This window comes from Amphiura filiformis, chromosome 3 (assembly GCF_039555335.1).
Source record: "Amphiura filiformis chromosome 3, Afil_fr2py, whole genome shotgun sequence".
NCBI classification, from domain to species: Eukaryota; Metazoa; Echinodermata; class Ophiuroidea; order Amphilepidida; family Amphiuridae; genus Amphiura; species Amphiura filiformis.
This window is the reverse complement of record NC_092630.1, coordinates 48,351,955-48,376,095: the sequence shown is the minus strand read 5'-3', so window position 1 is coordinate 48,376,095 and position 24,141 is coordinate 48,351,955. Positions and strand designations below refer to the sequence as shown.

General features: G+C 34.3%; 1 protein-coding gene across 4 annotated transcripts in view; it reads left to right on the top strand.

Annotated features, from left to right (window-relative positions):
* LOC140148646 (ninjurin-2-like) overlaps window positions 1-7,062 on the top strand; it is a 95,109-nt gene extending 88,047 nt beyond the window's left edge. For all 4 annotated transcript variants that reach the window (XM_072170676.1, XM_072170678.1, XM_072170679.1 and 1 more), the window contains exon 2: window positions 5,573-7,062. In XM_072170676.1, the coding sequence (XP_072026777.1) occupies window positions 5,573-5,929 (357 nt within the window). In that variant the 3' untranslated portion in view covers window positions 5,930-7,062. The remainder of the gene's footprint in view (window positions 1-5,572) is intronic.
* Window positions 7,063-24,141: the final 17,079 nt, after the last annotated feature.

The following is a 24,141-nucleotide window of genomic DNA, read 5'->3' as shown; positions in this document are numbered from 1 at the left end:
TTACTAATCCTTGCCTCAAATGTTGCACCAATTTTCTTCATCCTTTACAACTCAAAAGAATGTACCCTATAAAATCATAGCAAAGAGTTCCTGCCTTGTCAAATTGCTATTGCAACATAGATACTTAAAATCTATCTTTAGGTGTAATTTACTCCTATATAGATTAGACCATATCAGTAAGAAGAGTACATGATGTTAGGTCAGCTATGATGCATATCCCCCTCTTTGCTATCTACTGAAGATAACTGGACATGGCCCAATGCAAACACACTACACATGGGAATTCATAAAATATTCACAAGATTTCATTGCCAAATTTTATCATTAATGTATTCATTGAAATACCAAGAAAAAAATATTTTCTAAAGATTTACCTTGGTATAACATTAACATCATCTGCCTGCTGCAGTGCTTTTTTTCTCATGGAATTCATCTTTGCAATCTCTTGGGTTTGGTATTGCGTGGGAATGAGTTATTATCCTTTGCACACTGGTAATATCTGCAAACTACAATAACATGTTTTCTGTTTAGTTTTCTTTTCATTTTCAAGAACATATTGCACATGAGTGAGTACAATGTTAGCATGGTGAATTTCTTTTAAACCAGTAAATATACATATGGAAAGTATAATTGCTGATGCATAAATCCATTTTTGTATGATATTTTACTGTCTGTTGGTTGTTAAAATGCACACATATTTCAATGAAAAAATAAATGACCTTACATTTCAAAATCACTAAAAATACATATAGAGAGAATTACTTTTGCATAAATCCATTTCTCCTTGATATTTTACTCTTGGATGGTTGTTAAAATGCACAAATATTTCAATATTTAACCATGCACATAATGATATTTAACTGTCTATTGGTTGTTAAAATGCACATTAATGTTTCATAGAACAAAAATGACCTCAGAGACTCGTGAAAACAGTTATACATATGGAGAGAATTGCTTTTGAATAAATCCATTTTCCCCCTGATATTTTACTCTCAGATGGTTGTTAAAATGCACAAATGTTTCATTATTTAACCATGCACATGATGTGTCTGCTCACCAGTCATACAATATTCATAAGTGAATGAACTCAAGATGGCACCATCCACAGATTAAGTTGCTAATCTGGGAACCGGTGCCATGTGCATACTAAAATGGTAGCAAGATTGCTGTAATATTTGAATCCTGTAAGTTGATGCAACAACACCTTGTCAAATATAGTCCTTAAAATGGTGATCAAGTCATGTTATCTCATCAGTTTGTGTTTTATTTATTTAATGGGCTGGATAGTAAATAAATTCCACTTGCAACAGATTGGGTGAAATCATCACTTTGAGAAGTCAGAAGTCGCTGACAGGTGATCTATTTCTCACAAAATTATGGCAACCATTTTGAGAGAAATCAAAACATTTGACGCATATTGAATTAGACCTAAGTACACAACAGAGTACACCCCAACTTTCAACTTTGATTAACTAAAACATGATAAATTCGGGCTACAACATATTTGGGCCACAAAAAAAGCAGTTTTGACAACTCCAATGTTCAGGCTATAGCATATTTGGGCTACAAAACAAACATCTTGGCAACTCTGATGTTCAATATGAGGGTATGCAATGCATGCATGCATGGTCATCATACATTAGCAATTATAATTATGCAAAAACACATAAGACTTTGGTGCATTGACCCATAATTTTAATAATTTTCCATTTTCCTCAATTATCACTGGCTCTGATGAATCACACCTCAAAAACCACACAAAATCCCTCAGCATCTTGCAGTTTATTATATTGTAAAGCTGTGAATTTATGCTAATTTGACTGAAATTCATTTGGAATTTGATTTGGTGAATTTGCAAGAATCTCCAATGGTAGATAATTTTGCTGCATTGTTTTTAATATTGATGATACAGCATGATTTTATGTTTTTGCAAACATTTCTGCAACTAAAAATAAGCTTTCATTCACAATTGTGAAAATGTAGGAACAACAAATATAATTTCAATATGCTTGAGTGATTGGATGACGAATGTAATATGTTGTGAGAATCATTTTAAAATGCTTTATCATTTAATGTTAACTGGCACCTGATTCCTGGTATTAATGCATGGTGAATTTTGTGATTTGACAGTCAAAATACCATAGTGAAGTAATTTTCCATCACATGGGATACATTTACTGCAGTCCGTCATAAAAAATGGGTTATTTGAATGATTGAATCAATTCAAGTTTAAATTAGCACTTAAATCATTTGAAACCATGTGACTGGTAATGGCATTGCATCCATATAAACAATCCATTTAAATGTCACAGAAAAGTGAAATCATGTTAGAAATTAACAAATGATCACTTTGTTTTATCATTATTATTTTTCCATTTTGATAAAATGTTCAAATTTTGCTTTCTTGGTGCAAGCATCTTCAGAAATGAAATCAGTCCATATTATTTGGTGGAAAATTATGCAAGAATGTTGCTTAATCTCATTTTTACAAAACCTGGAAATCAAGCATAATTCACAGGTGACAAGCTTTACAAAACCCACCTTCCTGACATATCACATATCCATAACAGACTTTGAATCCTGAAAAGAAATTTTAGCATATTTAAATATGCATAAGATATGGTTCCTATATAGGTTTTGTCATAGATAACTATAAAGCATAGTTGACAAGTTGAGGCCTGAATACCCACATATTTCCTGAGTTTCTAACAATGTGTGTTGAGTTATGATATAACAAACAGTAGTGTATATCATGTTTGAATGATACCTTGGATAACCATAGGCTATATGTTACCATTCTGGTGTTACTTTCACCTGTTGATCAGGTTCCCATTTCAGTTTATTTCCATATTTCGGGAATGTTTTTTTTTGGGTTTTTTTGCACTTGTAATAAAGCAAATTAACTTGAACATGAAACCACAAATTGTTGTATTTATGTACATATATCCACAACATACATACAAAAACAAGAAAACCCAGAATTGTGTTTTTATTTTGTTACATAAGCAATTGTCATTCCTATAAATTTAGGTCTCTCATTTGTGTTACTTTATTAGAGCATGAAAAATACAAAAAGTAGTGCAAAAATAGTTTTACATTACTGTATAAAATTTTTGGCTATAGGGAAAGTTCTGAAGGCAATGAGACAATGTAAAGCATGTACAATGTACTCTGGAACCACTCATAATTAAACACCATGTAAGGCGTGGGTTCATACGTTGGTATTATAGCAGTTGCATTTAACTCATCTCCAAACCCATTCCCATCATTAAGGATTCTATATAATACAGTTAATATTAAAATGTGGTGGGAGTGAGGTAAGCCCAGGGTATAAATAAGTAATTCCACAGCAAAATAGAAGAAAATGATATATTCCATAAATTAGTTGTGGGTGGAAGTAATTTGGTTTGGATACATTTCTTACAAATTTACTCTAGAGCATAAAATGGTCTCTTTCACAATCTGTAAGGATTTTAAAAAAATTGTCTGTTAAACTAATTTAATGATAATAACAAGTATAGGGAGTTGATAGATTTGCAAAAATTGCATGCCTCAAATAATATATCTTCATGCCTTAAATATTTGTCATTACCCCAATTCTGATAGGCAATTAGTGGGTGTCATGTGGATAGGGCCCGGAAATGAGACAAATCGGTATATACCTATACAATACAGACAAACATGGCTTACGTGCCTCACATCTACAAGTGTCTTATACATCCTGTATTATAGTAGATTGCATCAGCAAGTAGCTTACAAACCCACTTACAAAAGAGTCTGCTGCTTTTAATTTCTAAGGGAAATATAACCCATTATGCATGGATCCATGTGGGAGGGAGGACCATAGAGACTACGGGGTTGTTTTAGGTGATACTACCATATCCAGCTTTTATTTTCATCTTCATTTCCAATGCATAGTGAGGCCATAGTGTTTTGCCTCGCCAAGGGTATTCTAGCTTCATGACAAAAACTTATTTTTGTAAGAAAGCTTTGCGTCTATATTCATTTGTGGCCTCTGTTTGTCAAGTCAATATCTGTTGACTTGAATACCATTTTAAAATGTCATCCTCATCATCATATATAAAGAGACCTTGCTTTTTTGACATTTACGTAAAACATAGAAACCATGTAGTTATTTGTTCAGTCTATGTTGTGGACTGTTATGTTGTATACCTTTAAAAGGGCATTTCGTGATCCACAGCCTCATCCCCCCCCCCCCACTTTTCTCAAAAAAGTTGAGATTTTTATATCACTGGAAACCTCTGGCTACATAATGTTTATGTACAAACAATTTCTTGCAGATTAATTCGTTTAGCAAAGATATCGTGAAATTTGAATTTCGTTCTGGTGCACCAGAACGAAATTACAACGCATTGTCTATGGAGCAGTGTAATACACATAATCATGCATAACTCGCAAACGCATAAAATCGGAATCAATTGAAATTTTGGGAATAAGCTTTTTTCGTGGATATCTACTGAAATATGACATAAAGAGAGGATGCTAGGATCACGAAATACTCCTTTAATATGTCATTTGAACTGGCCATGCATCGCTAGTCAGTTTTCTCACTTTCACCTTTTATAAGACCCGTCCAGGCTTAGTGCGGTTAACTGGTTGTCTCCTGCCGTAAACCGCATCATTTTTATATCATTTATAATTCATGCTTAATAAAGACGGCATATTTGATGATAATCTGTCAGGAATACCGATCAAAGATCATTTTAGATTTATTAACGTACAAATAATTTAAATTATACAAATTAAACTTTGAAATTACACATTTGTTCAAAAGATATTGATGGTACCGGTAGTACAAACAGTATACAGTTTATTATTCTATTTGTATGTTGACATTAACACAACATTATAGATCCAGACAATTCCATCTAAGTGGAATAACAAGTTACTTAACCTTTACATAATAACATTTAACCATGTTTGGTGTATAATAAGGCATACTATATGCTTATTTATGTTGTTGGTGTGGGAGTGATGTCGCAACATGGGACTTGTCTAGACGGTAGAGTGGCTATACTAGACCTGTTTGTTAATTTAGATATTGATAGGATTACCTGTGCTAAATGCAATAGGGGAATAGTGTTTTGGTTGCCATTTTACATCAACACCAAGCCAGAAGTGTATACAAACATTGACTTGACTTCCTTCATTAGCTGAGACGAAATTTTCGTCTCAGTTCATTAGAGTGCTCTTTTTAAGGAAAAACACACACAATGTGTCCTGTTTCTTTGAAGGTAAAAGAGGAATGGGTTATTGCAGTTTAAATCCATACCTCCTATGGAAGATGTGACCTTTTACACAGGGAGTGTGAATTTCAAATGGGATTACCTGCATGGGTGATTCCATTTGAAATCTACATCTCCTGTGAGGGAGATTAAGATCATGTCTTACATACAGGGTGTATGGGTTTCAACTGGAATAGCCCATTGGATTACTGACTGTTATATGTGTAAAAAAGTGCATCTATATGGAAGTTTGAAAATGTTTAGGTTACTATAATACATACATAACTAACAACCTGCTTTGTCTTTTCTTTTTCTTTTGATTACAGAACCCACCACCTCCGCCTATAGACTTCAACATCTATGCCACAAAAAAGACAGTAGCAGAGGTCTTACTGAATGTATCACTTCTAATGGCTAATGCCTCACAACTCAGGTCTATCATCATTCAAGGCAAAAACTACCAATTCTATAGGTTTGTTACATCCATGCTGGTTATTGCAATAACTCTAGAACTAATCACCGGAGTGGTTTTGTTACTTATCGGTCGAGATAACTTTAACGATCCATACAGACAAAGAAGGGTGGATAAACTGAACAATGCGGCAACAGCCCTAGTCTTTTCAATTGTTATCGTTAATGTCTTCATCGCAGCATTTGGGCTGGAAGCAACTCTTAGCCTTTGACCTTTGATATTCTCAATTAAAGGTCAATCAATGAACAAATTTGGGTCATGATTGCATATCACCTTTGCATTTTTATACCTTATTAACCATCTGACCTCAGGTCAAAGGGTAGAACTGCAATGTGACCCTCGTCATTGTATTGGTTGCCGTGCAACCATTGCTTATATTATACCAGCTTTTGACATCACGACACAACTTGCCACACGATGACTTCCTACGATACACTAGCTGTGCCTGAAGGGACCATCCTCACGAGCAACAGAGGCCTACTATTTTCTACATACGTGAACTATCTAGGGGCTGTGTGTTTGTCGTTTGTTTCTACTCAGCAAGTCTTGAGATATATACAGCGGTAGTGTTTTACCAAAGACATCTTAAGCAAGCAATGATGAAAGCGCTGTGCTAGTCAGCCATGTGTTAGTCAAGTACCTCCTTCTGTATCTGTCCATGAAACAAGAGATTAAATATAATCCAGAGATAATATATTTCTTTACTCAGTATTATTGGTGAACAAAATATTAAATTAGTAGTCACATTTATTACACCTTGCATTGTTACAACCTAAAAAAGTTAAGCACAGGATTTGTTTTTTCAATCTGTAAATTTGTGATGGTGCAACTTAAGAATTTGGTACGCCGCCCCCGTTATGCACCCTTACCCGATTATTTTGAGAACGGTGCATACTCGCAGAATAAAGCACAGCTCGTTGGTGGCGTACCATAAGTAAAACCAAGCCTTTGTGACTTTCTTAACCAGTATTAAGTTGCCCCAAGTCAAGTATTCAAAACTATTAAGTATTCAGAAGTTACAAGTATTCAAAACTTAACAAAATCTGTGTGAATTCAATGCAGTGTGTAAAAAAGCTTTGCAATAAGCATTTTGTTCAGCGCTATTGGTATTCATAGGTAGGCCTACTGTGAACTGCATTTTTGTATCGCTATATATTTATATCTGCTATTCCATAGAATATCTAGATGACGTGATCATCTGGGTGTTATTGAAAACATACAGTACTTGCAGAAATGTGTGCTAAAATTGGTTGTCAAGTGGATCTAAGGAAATAAGCATTGTTATCAGTGATGCTATAATCTCTTCTCAGCAGCATGTACAACAGTAAAATAGTATGCATGGTAAACAAAATTCACCAAATGCAAATTTTTTTTCAGAAATGCAGGTTTTTGGAAAACATTTTATATGAGTAGTACTAGTAGCATCTATGCTATCAGTGTATCTACTCTTAATGAAGGCTGCAACAATCGTGCAGGAAAGTAGAGCAGCTCAAGATGCTACAAGAGCTAAAAACATCACTATCATTTCATTTCAACTTTCCTTAACTTGACTTGACAACCAATTCATCAACTTACAACATCAGAAGAAGTAACTCTTCTTTGTAGATTCCACTTTATATCATTGTTCATGTGCTTTCAGAGATATATCTGAAGCATTGTGCTATACTCCACTGCCCAATGTGAATTTAGAAGCTTTTAGAGAATATGTACACTGATTGATAAGTTCAAGGTCAAGTTACAGTAAATACTTTGTAACATTAATATAGGTGTGACTTTAAAGATAAGAGGCTGATTTTGAATGGGAATAATAAATGGATGATCATGTAGTAAGTACTAACTGTTTTATAGGACTTTTGTTAAAATGACCAAATATTTTAAACATTCCAGTTAGTAGGGTTATGGTTGAAATGTTTGTAGAATATCCAGCCACTGGCAAATTACAAAATGATGGAATTACCATTTGGTACAGCTTAGTATGGCTGGATTCATCAAACATTTTTGGTATAATCCTTCACATAAGGACCAGTTTTCTTGCCTGAAATATATATACTACTATATCAAGTACTTATAACTTATTTATAAATTATTGAAAACATGTTGTTTTTCTCTCAAGCTTATCTCTCGATACTTTCACTATCGAACTGCACCATCTATGTGAAGAAAAATTATGACCCAACCTGATTCAATCTGTGTAATGTCACCAGTTTAATGTCACCAGTGATAAAGTATCAAAAACATTACAGAAACAATAGTAAAATAAGACCACTAAAATCACCATAATTTGCATCTGGATAGACTGCAGTTAGTCACATTTTTGATAATCATTTTACTTAAATTCCAATTTTTTGACATATGACTGGTTGGATTAGATTGGGGCAGATTTAATATTGTTGTATTAACACAGGAATACAATCATGCTCTTTCATATTACATTTATCATTCTTACAAAATTAATGAATAAAAAGATTATTTGAAGAAGAAAAGTACAGTGATTGCACTATTTATTAGGACTTTGAAACCGGGTAAACTTTACTGTACTTTCACTACTTTTGTTCATCATTTATCATATAGATACATGTACAATATAGAGGCTGACTTTGGCAAATTGGCATTCAAGCAAAATTATATATTATTTTGTCATCCTCATAGGCTCATTATAAATTAATGAAAATACCATGAATAGGTAGTGATGGATGAAATAAGTGGTGCTATCTTCAGTAGACAGCACATGAATGTCATAGATATGCCATCTCCTGTAGATCAACAATCAAGTAAACCTGTAGCTGTGCTATCATTTATATTCACACCATTAAAACATAAAATAAACCAGTTGTGCTATTTACATTAAACAATGATAAATACTACATGTTAGTAGCATTCTAGTCATGCTATCTCCAGTAGATAGCATAATTCTTCACAATGTACATCAACCATATGTAATATATTTAATTCATATGTGGTGGTACTATCTTCAATACACAATGCGTGTTACTAAAGTAAAGATGTGGTTCTGATATCTACTGAAGACAGCACAAACAGATCTAGCTAAACCTAGATATGCTATCTTCAGTAGATAGCACATCTCAATAAACATGATTCTGCTATCTTCACTGGATAGCAGAACTTGATCCTCCTATCTTCACTAGGTAGCACATCTCACTAAACCTGGTTGTGCTATCTTCAGTTGATAGCACATCTCACTAAACCTGGTTGTGCTATCTTCAGTAGATAACCCATCTCACTAAACCTGGTTGTGCTATCTTCAGTAGATAGCCCATCACTAAACATGGTTATGCTATCTTCAGTAGATAGCCCATCACTAAACTTGGTTGTGCTATCTTCAGTAGATAGCCCATCTCACTAAACTTGGTTGTGCTATCTTCAGTAGATAGCTCATCACTAAACCTGGCTGTGCTATTTTTAGGCTATCATCAGTAGACATAACATTATTTAATGTGATTATACTATCTTCAGTAGATAAAACATCTCACTATCCTGGTTGTATATATATCAGTAGATTACACACAACAAATCACTAAATTTGGATGTGCTATTTGACAGAATTCACAGAATAAATGATGTAATGAAAGTATACTGGTATTATTGTACTTGATTGATAGTTAAGTTGGCAGACAGGTGTATGTGCTTTCAGTTAATATTAATGCTGCTATAATTAATTAACAAAGTAAAACACAGGAGATTGTGTGCTGGATTAAAGATAAGGTTATTGATGTGTCTCAGGCTGAATGTGATAGAAATTGGGCGATTATAATGTAAAGGTCTCACAACAGATGAAATAGGTAAATTGTATGTGTAAGGAATGTGTTATCAAACACTGCCAAATAGATCAAAGCAAGGTAAAGATGTCTGTAAATTATGAACAAAATGTACATAGAATGTAGTTTGGTTAGGTTGTACTAATCTAAGCTGAAAATTGTTTTCATGTTAACACTGATGGGCTGATAAAACCTCATCTTCCATAGTGGGGTTCAAAAAGCCTCATTCACTAAGTATACATAACACAGTTGACTTTACCAGTTTTGAATGAGATTTTATAATAAAAATGATTAGGGCCAGTTCAAATGTTTACAGTTTCGTGAACTATGTATTTGGGATTGAGGTTAACATATGGAAGCTTCTGGTATTGTATGACAAGAAGCAGCTGTTTCTTAATTTAAACTTAAAAAGAGCTCTATGTTGGTATTTTTGTCAGCTATGGGTTCTATTGAAAGCTATAGTTTGTTCGGCTAATTGGCAAAAATTATTTGATAGCGTTCTTTGGCTAATTGGCAAAAATTATTTGGTTTTTGTTACTGCGCACGCCAGTCACGCAACATGCAAGTGCTGTGGCTATTTGCAGGCATGCCATTCGATGTCAATACACAATGTTATATTTTTGCCAATTATAAGCGGAACAAACTATAAGAGAATTTGTTTTTTCATGATAGCTTAGCTGCTAGCCTATGAATAATTATGTATATTCTGTGTCTATGGCTAATGCAATTATGGACCAAATACAATGTATTCAAATGCAGTTTTGTACAGATTTCATTTTGATGTATAATTGAAGACATAGAAGAAGTGTCTTGAAAATGGTTCAAATGTATGTCAATTTTTTGTTTCAAATGTAATGACATGTCAAAGGGAATGTACAGAAACAGAAAATGATTCAACATTGAGTGAAGTTTAAAAATAAAAATCCTAATAAATCCAACTTTGTTGTAATTTACACCACATAAAGCATTTCTTTATCCCTTACCAATTGCACATTCAAGGAAGATTTTAACTTGAAAGATACAATCCCCTAAGTGGCTGGCCATCCCTTGCAAACAGGATATCCCTCACGGTCTCATACCCATGAATTATAGATATCATCTCGGGTTGTACAAGCATAGGTTGCCTTGTAATCACCTCTATGTAGCGTGAAATTTAAGAGCCCATTGATTAGGATTGTGGACAAGTGTAAGACCATTATCTATGCAATAGCTGCCTGCTATCATATTTATAATACAATGAGGTCCTATCACTTCATAAACACTCTTGTCCCTTTTATGTCAAATTGAAACTTTGACAGTCTACAGTGGACAAGAAGTTTTAATTGGCATACTCAATATGGAAGCAAATCTTCCCAGGTTTACTACCTCGCTTTTACTTGGGTGCTAAAAGAAATTCAATTGAGGGCACTGATTCAGTCCATATCTTACAATACCAATAATATCCAAGATGCTCAACAAATCATTGATTAAACAATCAATCGGACCTTTGTATCCATCATCACCAAGATACATTTTGATGTCATTCATTCCAATTGATCTTCCCCACAAAAATGTTTACATCCAATACTGGTGCTTATTTCTTGCATAAATAGGTTTCAGGTGATTAATTTACTTAAATTAAGGAGTCAATTCAAGAATTACTACCACATCTCCTAAAGTCCTGAAGTAAACACCTGGTAAGTTTTGACATTCATTGTATTTGTAAAATGAAATTTGAAATACACGGCACAAGGCAGCCATTGCTTATGGCATGACTTCACTAACACATTGATTGAGGGACAGTCGTGGCTGACAAAAGAGGTCTGAAAGCATTGACACACTGCATTATTTATTTTAACTCAAGCTAAGATTCATATAAAATTGTACCTCCAATGAACAGATGATGTTTTACCTACTTTGTAGGAAGTTACTTTTGATCCCAGCTTTCAAGAGCAGTTTATTTTACAAATTTACTCAAAATATGTATGGATTTCAGAAATGCTTTAATGAATGCTTGATGCTTTAATACTTAACAAAAAATGCAATGTTAATGTTATTCTATCATAGCAAATAGATCAAATTGCCATACTGAGGGAGAGCTCTACTGATTCAACACAAAATAAGATTCCAAACATGCATCACCATCTCCTCTGACACTGTCCTGACAAAACAAGGAGTCTTGAAGTTCATCTTATAAGTTTATTGCAACTGAGCCTGTGAACTTTAACATTACCCAAGTGAAGACCGTTGTCAGGATAATGCTGTAGTATTGATTTCTAAGCTTTAAGAATACAAGCCCTGAAGTAGACTACTGTAAAAATGGACATTTTTGCACTACATTTATTTTTGCACTTTTCGCGTTACAAGTTTCTACTGTGAAAATAACAACGCGCGAACATATTCCTTTTGTGTATAGGTCAATGTTAAGGAAACTTAGAATCGTGATTTTAAAAACAAGGAAACAGTTAATAATTGGCAAAGCGTGAAAAATTAATCGCACAAACATTTCCACTTTTACAATACAAAATTAGCAGGTAGTTATGGGATTGCAATGTCAAATGTGCATCTTTAGCTTACAGGTATGCCGTTATGATGCTATACTTTGATCAGTACAAAATTGGCAAAACATAATGATATAACTACAAGAAATTTATCTTGAGCAACTTTTAAAAAAAAAATAGCACAGTCAAATCTGCCGCGCCCAGACTACATACCCTGCCACAGTGACTTTGGAGGCAAATATACAAAGCGGACTCCTGATTGGCTAATTGAATCATAATGTAGGCATTTCATTGGCTGAACAAGCAGAGATGTATTACAAGAGTATCACAAGACTAGGCTCTTTTTGCACAATTAAAACATCAATACATGCTCTGTAATTTCCACTCTTTCCAGGAGTTGAACGAAGGACAACCTGTTTTTGAGTGGAAAGTACTCTAAATTGAAAGAAAGTACATTTTCTTTAGGCAATATTCACTCTTTTGAGAGTATACAGACTACTTTTTTCAATCCTTTTAGAGTGAAATTTTTCCACGCAAAGAGGGGTTGTCCTCCATTTCTTTCTTTCACTCTTTTTTCCACTCTTTCCACTTGGTGTACATTTAGAGAGTGCAATTGTGCTGGGACATGTAGTTTGCTGTTGTTTTCATATTTTGTTCTGCCATCATTTCATACTGAACAAAGTATACATGTAAAGGTGTTACTCTGATAAGAAAGGAAATGCCATTGGGAATATGGAAATTGCTTTCATACATAAGCCTAGAATCAACGCATCGTACACAAACAAGGCAGAAATGTTTGTCAGCTTTATTCTATAACGGGTAGTGATGTAGATACAGGTAGGCAGATACCAATACTGTTTCATATAATTCATTGCAGGTACAGTATTTTAAAGTTAATGCTCCTTTTCCATTACACAAATGTGACTTTAAATGTACAATGTCAACCTGAATACTCTCACATCATTAGCAAGTCTAATCATGCTCTTGAGAAATTTATGTGCAAGAAAACCCTATTTGCAATAGCTGCCCTATAGACATTTGACAATTTCTGCATTCTTCTATTGTACAAATCCACAAATATGACACCGGGCAGCTATTGCAGATGGGATCTTCACACACTAACCTCTCAAAATGTTGATTCATTGTGTTGCATCTCCTCTGATAAACCCCTAAATCAGGCAATTCCTTTAATTTATATAATAGTCCACAATAAAGCTCAGGTGAGAACCCTTATTTCATCTCATGACAAATTCATGTTGAGTGCTTAAGCTTACATACCAGTATTCTATGGCTATTCCACTTAAAATCCATACACCCCATATTGAAAACATGACCTTAATCGTCTACATACGGAGTGTGAATTTCAAATGGGATTACCTGAATGGTGACTCCATTTAAAATCTTCACCCCTGTGTGGGAGATTAAGGTTATGTCAACCATACAGGGTTTATGGAATTTAACTGGAATAGCCCATTAATGATTCTGTTTCTGTACATAAATTTACAACTCAACCACATCGTATTCTGAAATGTAATCTTAAGTTAATTTAGTAGCTTTTAAAAAGCACTTTCTCCTTCCATTGATAACCATAGTTCAGTCTTTTGAATCTGGATTTCCTATCCTACCTATGTTTAAATTATCATTGTAGATTTCTGTGTTATGTGTTGTATAAAACTGAATGAAATTCAAACTAATTTTGCTTTGTATTATGCTTTTAATGTTATGTATTTAGTTTTAATTAGTTGTATATTATAACTTTAATATTTATGTATAATATATTATGATATTGGTAAGTTTGGGTCATTTTTTAATTTCTAATTATGAATTCAAAACTCGTTATTTAATTGAAATGTTCGAATGTTCTTATAAAGATTATGAAATTAAACAGTGACATGTTTGTCAAATGTCTATGGGTTCAGAAGTAATTTTGACCAACCTATATGCTTCAGTAAAAAAATTGTCTAAATCCAATTTTAAGTAAAAAATAATCAAGTTTGGAAATTGACAGCAACCCCAATTCTCTGCATAAGAATACTTACTAACTTGTGTGCTATTTATATATGAGTGTCCTGAAGTAAAGTCAATTCTTCAGTGGTGTGCTATGCATCGAGCGTACATAAGCGTGAATCATTACGCTGTCAACGCTGCGGTCATGACAACAAGACCTTTGACCCATTGGTCATTGGCACGTTGACCTCTCGTCTTCTGCGTGATCAATAATCACCAGCACGTACGTACCTCGACACAGAAGAATTGAAAAATTTACTTTACTGACATATGTTACTATAAAAGTGGAATTGTTTCTGCAACTTTTATTTTACACTTTTTTATGTTCCAAGCAGCTTAAGCGAAATAATAATGCTTAAGTACATCCCTTTCGGGTATGTAAATTGTAAGAAAGCACAGAATTTCACATTTAAAATCAAGTGAAACAGCTCAAAATTAGCAAAGTGCTAAAAATGAATCATGCAAAATTTCCTTTTACAGTACCACACAATAGTCTGCCAAAGATGTCAAATATATCAAGCAGTACTCAAACTAAAGCTTTCTTGAGTTACAGTCTTGCAATAAAGTGATATCAATGTGGGCGTCAAAATATCATATCCAAGACAAGTTTGTCAAGTTGTAATGCAGTATTTCCCAAAAGTATTTCAACCCTATTTGGAGAACTGCATCACAGTGTGAAATATTGACTTGCAGATGACATTGCACATTGTTGTAAGATTTCATAGAAGGATAATGATGGATAGCATTACCATGGTTACGGGGCAAGTGTTTAAGAACATGACTTCCTTAATACCTGGAATTAGCTCTCTCCTGAATTCCTTCTGTTATAAATATGCATATATGTGCCACTAATGTGCTATTTTTATCATGTTTTATGTGATTTAATGTCAAATCCAGGTTTTTGAGTTTTGCACACTTGGGATTGAGAGGTGATAAGTGTTCAGTTACTATAGAAAAAATATTAAATTTGTGTACATCGTGGAACATTTAACTACGCTTGTTACTCCGCTACTAATCATGCGAACTACACGCGCGTACAACGCTACTCTACGCGTCCATATTAGCGAGGCTATCTGTGTACAAATGCTTACTACGCACAGCCACGCAAAGAGTATGTTCCACGATGTACACGAATTTGATAATTTTTCTATAATCAAGCTTATCACAGGCAACCTCACAATCCCCAATCACAATCAGTAGTGTTTCTAAATTGATTTTCATTTTGTCAGTTCCAAAGTTGCATCATCATCAAATTTTATGTCAAATACCTAAAATTTCATTCTAATTTGGTAACAGAATGAAATTACAATGAAATAAAACATACGGTAAATAAAGTAAAATTCATTCAAAGAAAACAAACTTCCTTAATTGGTGGGCACTCCATGATGGAGTGAAGTTTGCAGTGGCATAGCTGTAAGAACTCTTGCCCTTTTGCAGTGGAATGCAAGGTACCCTGATATTTAAGATTTTTAGGCCTTTTTTGTACTTTTTAGCCCAGTTTCGGCCATTTTCGTTAAATTTTGCACCCCTGTAAGTTGCCTTGCTCCCCTTTCCCCCTCTCAAAACTGACTATGCCACTGGAAGTTTAATCCTGTTATACAGACACAAACAAATTGACATATGAAAAAATATGAAAAAGTATAAAGTTTTAAATTACAGAGTGTTGGATTTATATAAAATGAGTCACTCACTGTTTATTAATTATATGCCAATCTATCAATACCCAAATTTTTAAGCTCCGCTTATCTTCTTTATAATGTAATTTACATCTATATTTATTTAAATATATTATCCTGAAATGAATTTCTGGCATAATTCACATTGATAGATTTGAAAATTAAAATTTACAATTTTGTTTTAAAATTAAATTTTGTTTTTATCTCTATAAATGTTATAAACTGCTAAATAACTCCACTATGTAACAAATAAAATGGTTCTGTGAACTAAAAACCTATAGAAGTTTGACATCAACTTGTGCTTTCTTCTGTAGCATCCAGATGATTGGAGTATCTTAAATCTCGGCTTCATTACCAGGTTGATTTGATATGCATCACTTGTAAGTGTGCATTTATTTCTCAAATCTGGTTATCACAGCTTCATCGCTGACTGTGCCATGTTGAATTCCTGCGCTGTAATCCCAATGGTTTCAATTTCAGAGCCTCTCCTTACAAATGCATTTGAAGACATTACTTGAAATCCTCCTGAACTGCAAATTCTACACTAAGGTTGGGTTACTCAACATTTTAAAGTCAGAATTGGAGCTCATTGTGGCAAAATGTGATTAAATTAAATCCCAGAGTGCAATTTTTTTGATAAAACCAGTCCCGATGCCTATAACCCGAGACGAATATATTCGTCTCGGCCTAAAACCAGCTGAGCTTTGTGGCTTGCTTCAAACCTGCTGCTCAGTAAATGTGCAATTTTGTGAATATAACATTTTTATATACATCAATGTTTGTGCCAACTGTTTTTGTTTTTTATATCAATGTTTGTATAAAAATATTGTGGATTAGAAGACTGGTTCTGATGGGTAGAGTATTGTACAGTGATAGTGTAAGCATGAAATGTACTGGAAACAAAAAAATGAATGAAAACAGTATAGTTTATACAGATGTAAAAAGGGAAAACTATGTAAATGGTCAAAGATGTAAATGGTATGGTGGATGTGGAGGTCACAATGCTATTACCATGGTTACCATCAGAATATGAAAACTTGACCCCAGGTCATGATCCCATGACCTAAAATTGCATATAGACAGTATAATGCATACAGTCTACATCAGGGGTTGAAGTAACTCGGTCTGGTTCCCACCAAAAAAGTAGAAAAAAAAGTACCTCAACTATATAATATTCTAATTTTGTAAAGCACAGATAAATAATGGCTAATTGTATTAAATTTAAGAACTGTAATATTTCAACAGGTGTGTAAGACATTGGTAGACAATTGCAAAAACACAAATGCCAGATATGTTATAATTTACACTTCCTAGAATTACCTGTATCTTCCTTTAAATTATCCATGGTACAACTTGAATTATTGAAAGATGGTGACATCATGTAACAACACTTATCTCTGTCTTCAAAGCGATATTGTAACATTTCTATCAAAGTAGATCTTTTTTGCATAAAATGTTAATTTTCACTATCATTCTGTCCCCTTAGCTGAAAACAATTGGGTAAAACAAAGAAAATTGCTATTTCATTCTTCTTCTCCTCGATACAATTCAACACCCCTAGTGGGGTACGCACTTATGTCACCAAAACGTGTCACTCTGTCAATTGTGACCGAGGTCATCCCATACGCCATGTACTGACAGTGTTATGAACATCGCATATATGTTTAATTAACATCTAGATCATAGGAATTAAATGACTTGCTCAGTCATTTTATTAAAATCTCCAATTTTGTCATAAATACAGCACCTAAAGCCTTGATCATGCCTTGATTCTTGCAGGGTATGTTAGTTTATTTTAAAGTACATTATAACTATGTAATAAAAATCAGACTTTTGAAAAATAAAAATAGGGTGTCCTCCTCTGCAAATGTTACAATATTGTTTTAAGTTAGGAGTAACTACATTGCATAGTGCTGCAGAGTGGTAACATGATACTCCAGTATGTTAGAGTAAACCGATTATGAGCATAGATATTCTGTAGCATGTTGCAAGTATTTACTTCCTACTTGAGATGTGATGAAATTGATACCAAAATGAGTAGCTAGTTTTATTCCCATCAGATCATATTTTATCTTGAAAATAGCAACTCTTATATATTCTGATAGGTAATGAATACTGAAGCTTCCTTGTTAGTCTTTTAGATGAACCTATAATTTCATACAATTTGTCTATTATTTGTTTGATTTTGTACACTTCATTTTGATTTGAAATTAAAAGTTAAATAGGAACAAATGTATACAAATGTGTGTCTGACTTTTCTTTTGTGGTATTTTACATATTTATGTATTCTAAGCTTTTTCCCCTGTTATTTTCACACCCTGATATTTCTGAAATTTGTAACATATCAAGTGCCCATTGAAAGTATGCATCTGAAGATGCATTGAAAGTATGCACCTACTTTGTCCTGTGACTTGCTGGTCAAATTTTGAATGTAAAAAATCCACTGGCATGAAAGTTTATTTGATGTGACTTTCAGCAGTCAATTATAAAGCAACATGGCTTCATTGATAAAAGAATGCATCCAACTGTAATTTCAACATAGGATATATCCCATGTTCGAAAGTGTCAGAGCTATTCAAAAAGAGAAGGGGGATCATCAGCTATCATCTGTGGTTCCGATATGTGCAATCAATCCTACAATCATGGAAATTATTGTTGGCACACTATGAAATAGTAAATGTAAATCGCCACCCCTCCCCTAGTGATGAAAGTACTTTTCCCATTGGGCTCTCCAGTCTCCCCAACATTGGTTGGGGAATGGAAAGGGTAAGGTTTGAACTTCTCATCAAACATTGTTATCTACCAAAAAACGTTTCAAAACGTAAAAAGGGGCCACAGTTTAAAAAATCTTTCCTGTGTGGCTTTTCACCCTTTTTTAAACTTGGTCCCATTTATGAAAGTTTCTAAAGACCCATACGATGTCATCTTTAGGCTACTTGTTTCTTTTCTTAGTTGTCAGTGTTCATTTTCTAGAGTAAATGAATTAATGTTCGTCCGTAAAGCCGTTATAATGTATTTTGATTTAAGCAAAAGTAGCAAATACTCACTTTGTTAAATTCTTCATTGTCTTGTGCGATTCTGCGCCTATGTACAGATGTAGGGCCTATATATAGCAGGTTGACAGACAGTCAATTTGCTAAGTATATATAATACTCTACTACTCTTTATGAACATGCAAGATAATAAAATATAAACCTTCAAATGTTTTGATAATACATAGCCTTCGTCATATTGTACCGCTTTCGAACAGTCTTAAACCTAATTGTTGCATGTAGAAATTAGGACTCGTTCTTCATGTTATTACTACTTTACTGAATGGGACCAAGTTTAAAAAGGGTGAAAAGCCACACAGGAAAGATTTTTTTAAACTGTGGCCCCTTTTACGCTTTTGAAACGTTTTTTGGTAGATATTAATTCTTTTTTTTTTTTTTTAAAAAATATTGCGCAGTAAGTGGTTCTTTTGTAGCCATGCGAGGCGAACTAGTTGGATATCCATATTTCGCGGTTAATGGTTCTTTGTAGCCCTGCGGGGTAAACTATTTCGCGATGAGTGATTTTTTTGAAGTTGGATATCCATATTTTGCAGTTTGTGGTTCTTTTAAGCCCTGCGGGGCAAACTAGTTCGATATCCTCATTTCGCGGTTAGTTGTTTTAACGACCCGTAACCACCCCAATCAGCTGCATGGGGTAAAAGAATTATTACAAAAATTAATAGCTGAACCCAATAGTTCAGACAGGGACTGGAAACGATATATATAGAGTGTATTCAATAAACCCAACTATTTCGCGATGAGTGATTTTTTGAAGCTTCGAGGGGCAAACTAGTTGGATATCCATATTTTGCGGTTTGTGGTTCTTTTAAGCCCTGCGGGGTAAACTAGTTCGATATCCTCATTTCGCGGTTAGTTGTTTTAACGACCCGTAACCACCCCAATCAGCTGCATGGGGTAAAAGAATTATTACAAAAATTAATAGCGTTGGTTGAAGGAACAACATACTATATACCATTACGGCACCCTTGCTGGCCCTGATAGCATCGGACTTAATGTCCAATTTTCTGCATTCAAACTTTAATTTCCTTTTGGTCACGCCCTGCCCATTTGGTAGATCTTCATTCTCTCCATTATAGCAGTTTTTTGTATTAATTTCCTGTGTTTTCTAATTTTCTTTTTTCCTTCTTTCTTTCTTTCTCTCTCTCTTTCTTTCTCTCCTTCTTTCTTTCTTTCTCTCTTTCTTTCCTCCTTTCTTTCGTTTTTTCTTTCATAGGCCTACATTCATTATTCCTTTCCTTTTTAGTTCTTTTTCTTTTCTTTATTTCTTTCTTCTCTTTTCCTTCCTTTCTTTTTTCCTTTCTTTCATTCTTCCTTCCTTTATTTCTCTCCTACTTTCTTTCTTTCTTCCTCTCTTTCTTTCTTTCTTTCTTTCTTTTTTCTTTCTTTCTTATTTTTGTTGTTTCTTTCATAGGCCTACTTTCATTCTTTCCTTTCCTTTTCTTTTTCCTTTCTTTGTTTCTTTCTTCTCATTTCTTTTTCCTTCCTTTCTTTCTTTCCTCATTTCTTTCTTTCTTTCTTACTACATCTTCTCTGCCATAGGCCTATGGCCCTAGATTGCCGAGAAGGCATTGATGCAAACACCATGCATGTGAAATGTTCCAAAGGTTAATGAACGAGAATGAAAATAACAGATTAACTTTATCATGTTTGTCTCCCTATGCATGAGTGCGTATATTTATGGCCTTTACAATATTTCCTTATGTTCTTGTTAGGTATGGGGTATTATTAAAATTTTAAAAAAATAGTTATATTAAATGAAATCCTGACACAAATAAATCGTCTTCATTCAATTGTGCTCTCTATATAAAGCAAGTAGAAATAGCTTGTACACTTTCAACATGGGAACACGTTTTGACGTATCTATAATTAGTAAAAAGATGTAGCTCAGCGGCCAGCCAACAAAAAGTAATTGTCTATAGTAGGCCCTATACGAGAAACAAGATATTCTTTTGGCCGTATTTTTACGTGTAAGAAGATCAATCGCATTATCGTGTTCACTCAAAAATTTAGAAAATAAATGGGCACTTCTGGGTTGAGTAGGCCTATCTATAGATTCTATAGAATTTAAGTATGATATATTTTCGATGGAATATATATTTTCACTTGAAAAGTGAGTAGTTTTCAGAATTGCAATTTCTGAATATTATATAAAAAGCACTAATAAGACTATAAATGTAAGAGTATGGGATCATTTTGAATGTTAATAAATCTGGCGTGGCGGTAGACACCTGCAATATCAGGGATTGCCGCGATTCTTGCAGTAGCTTTTATGAATAGAATACAATAGTGGATACAATTAAGCTACTTGCAGTTCCGCCATTATGCACTATATGCGGGGAGAGCCTCGAACTGGCAGCATACATGAAAGGAAGAATTATGTAACCTTACACAGAGCGTTATGACTAGTTCAATTCCCATTCATGTATGCTGCCAGTTCGAGGCTCTCCCGCACATAGTGCATAATGGCGGAAACGTGCAAGTAGCGAATAGCGGATACAATAGCGGAACAATAGAGCTCTCTTACGGGCAAATAAACCTCGTCGCGTTTTGCTAAATTTCACTTCTTCTTTTTCATGAACTAACCGTTATTTTTTTAAACTTGTGGCAAAACTTCGACCGAAGTTTTTAATACTAATTTCACTGAACTCTCAGAGTGGCAATGAAGAATTCCAACATATTGTCACAGTGTGCCAACTATTAATTTCGTTGATTGCAGGTTTCAGGATTGTGCAAAATTAACTGTGCATGTAAAGACTGTGCCATAATACTTACCCAACACACCCAAGGTCGTACCCAACACACCCAATACATTCCGAGCACGTATATTAGGCTTAGGAAGATTTTCAACATTGGGGGGGGGGGCTGAAACTTGAAAACATTTTTGGCGACACTGGGGGGGAGGGGTCACAAAGACCCATTTTCCCTCTATTTTATCACAATTTTTTAGGTTCACCTAGGATTATTGGGGGGCTGAAAGGTATTCCAGCCCCTGCACCAAAATTATTGAGGGGTTGAGCCCCCCCACCCCCCCACGGTTCCTAAGCCTATGTATAAAGGAAGACAGGATGAAAGCTTATTTCCATAATATAAAACAATGTACCAATATAGACTTGTAATGTAATCAAACATACAACAGAATATTGTTCAAACCATACAACCAAGAATTTCAAATTGGGCATGAAAATTGAATTTCTACATATATAGAATTCCATTACATATGCAGTCTGCAGTATTCTATTTAAAATCCATACACCCCTACATTACCTTAATCTTCCACAAAGGGAATGTGAATTTCAAATGGGGTTACCTGAATGGGTAGCTCCATTTGCAATTTACATCCCCTATATGGGAGATTAATGTCATGTCTTCCATATAGGGTGTATGGATTTAAAATGGAACAGTCCAATACTTTTGATATAATATGCAAGATCATGTAGCGTCAATCATCACCATGTAATGTGATAGTTGGATTGCAAGCACTTTGTATTCATGGGTAAGCTTAGGATGAGACACAAGATGATGATGAGATCAGTGTAAAACTCCTCTCATGCTGTAGGTGGTATATAGGAAGGAGGCACATAAAATACCTAATGGTTGCCAACACATGGAATGATGTCAAATGAAATTCCAGGTTTTGGGTATAAAATGTGAAATATTGATGTCACTGAAGTAAAACAAATGATGCAAATTTTAAGGTTGATTATGTTAATGAAGTTTGGTGCATTATTGCACTTGTGTTGATGGAATATATGATGGAGTGGTACAACATGGCAAGCAATATTTGTTGCAAAATAATGTATGCCCAAAATAAACTTGCCTTCATAGAGTAAAGACACAGCTTATTTTGCTCTGAGCTTTGTTGTCGTGTTTGCTACCGAGTTCTATTTGAACTTGCCTTCAATTTTTGACTTGAATTTGTTTTTAAACTACAGCATGTAGTTTTCGCTGTTTGATTTTATATTTTGTTGTCTGTCCCTGAAGAAGAGCAGTTTATCTGCTCGAAACGTCGGTTGTTTTTTTGTCTGTTTGGTTTTGTTTGACTGCTATGTGCACAGTGATTTTCATCACTTCCAGTGTACTTTTGTGTTTTCCGGACACTTTTGTGGGCTCTGGAATCGGCAATTTTTGGCCATCAAACTTTGCCTGTTTTTGTGCCTACACTGGTTGTTTGGTTTAGCGTGTCTGTTTATATTGCACTCGTTCTAGTGAACTTTTGTATTTCATTGATCCTTGTTGTGTTTGCAGGTTTAACACTTCTGTGGGCCTTGGAACTGGCAATTTTTGGCTATCGAACTTTGCCTACTTCTTAATTCTTATGCCTACATTGGCTGTTTTTGTCCCCCTGCATACTGTCTAGTCTGCATTTTTTACTTGTTTCCCCACATCAAGTTTGTGTACCTTGCTTTTATCTTTCCTGTTGTTCATATTCAAGGTATCCTCTTGTATCATTTATTGATCCTTGATGTGTTTTGTGTCCTTGTCCGTTGTATTCACCATTACCCACTTTTTATGCCTTGAATGTTACAAAATGACACCAACTTGACAAGTTGAACATACATGTAGTAGAGTAAAAAAAATGGAATCTAATAAAAATCCCCTTTAAAAGGGAAAGCCAGCCTCAATGTAGAAGAGGTCTTGTAATTAGTTTTGGTCAATGTGAAAGGCATGAGGATCACGCTTACATCTACATGACAGTCCACCAAACCATCAACGATGAGAACATGCACACTGAAACAGCAGAAAACATTAATTCCTAATCTCATGTCAACTCTTTTAATTCATTACATGTACTCCAAATTGTTCTGGTCTGTTTGTTTTGTTGTTGTTGTTGTTGTTGTTGTCGTTGTTTTTTTTGTCTTTTCAGCTTTTTACCCACGATATCTCAATTTCCAATTTTGTAATACCAGAACTTACGAACTCAATATCTTCGCTTAGGAATGTCCGATTTCACTGCTTTCGATATATACACTGCGGTTTGAGTTAACTAACATGTACATTTTATTTTAAAATAACTTAATTAATTAGCAATGTATAGTTTAAGCCTACTATATTATAATAGATAGTGGCCAGCACATTTATAAAGGACTGGTTACTCACTACAATCTTCACTCTTAAACTGTGTTTTTCTGAATGTGCTGATCATGTTGATTGCTAGTCGGAAACTCCTGCGAAGCTATGGACATGGCATCTTACATACTCCATTCTATAACAGTCTGCCTAGTGCCTTGTGTGTTTTCTCTTCAATCATTTTGTTGAATGTAATTTTATGAATCAAATAGTTATGTGTCATTTTATTTATAATAAAGAAGTTATTAAATTAATAAAGTAAGACAATTTATTTATCTATAAGTGCATGTCAAATGGGGTACATTGTTCAATACTATATGCATAAATTATGCCCATATTATAGCTAGGCCCTAAAAACTTTATT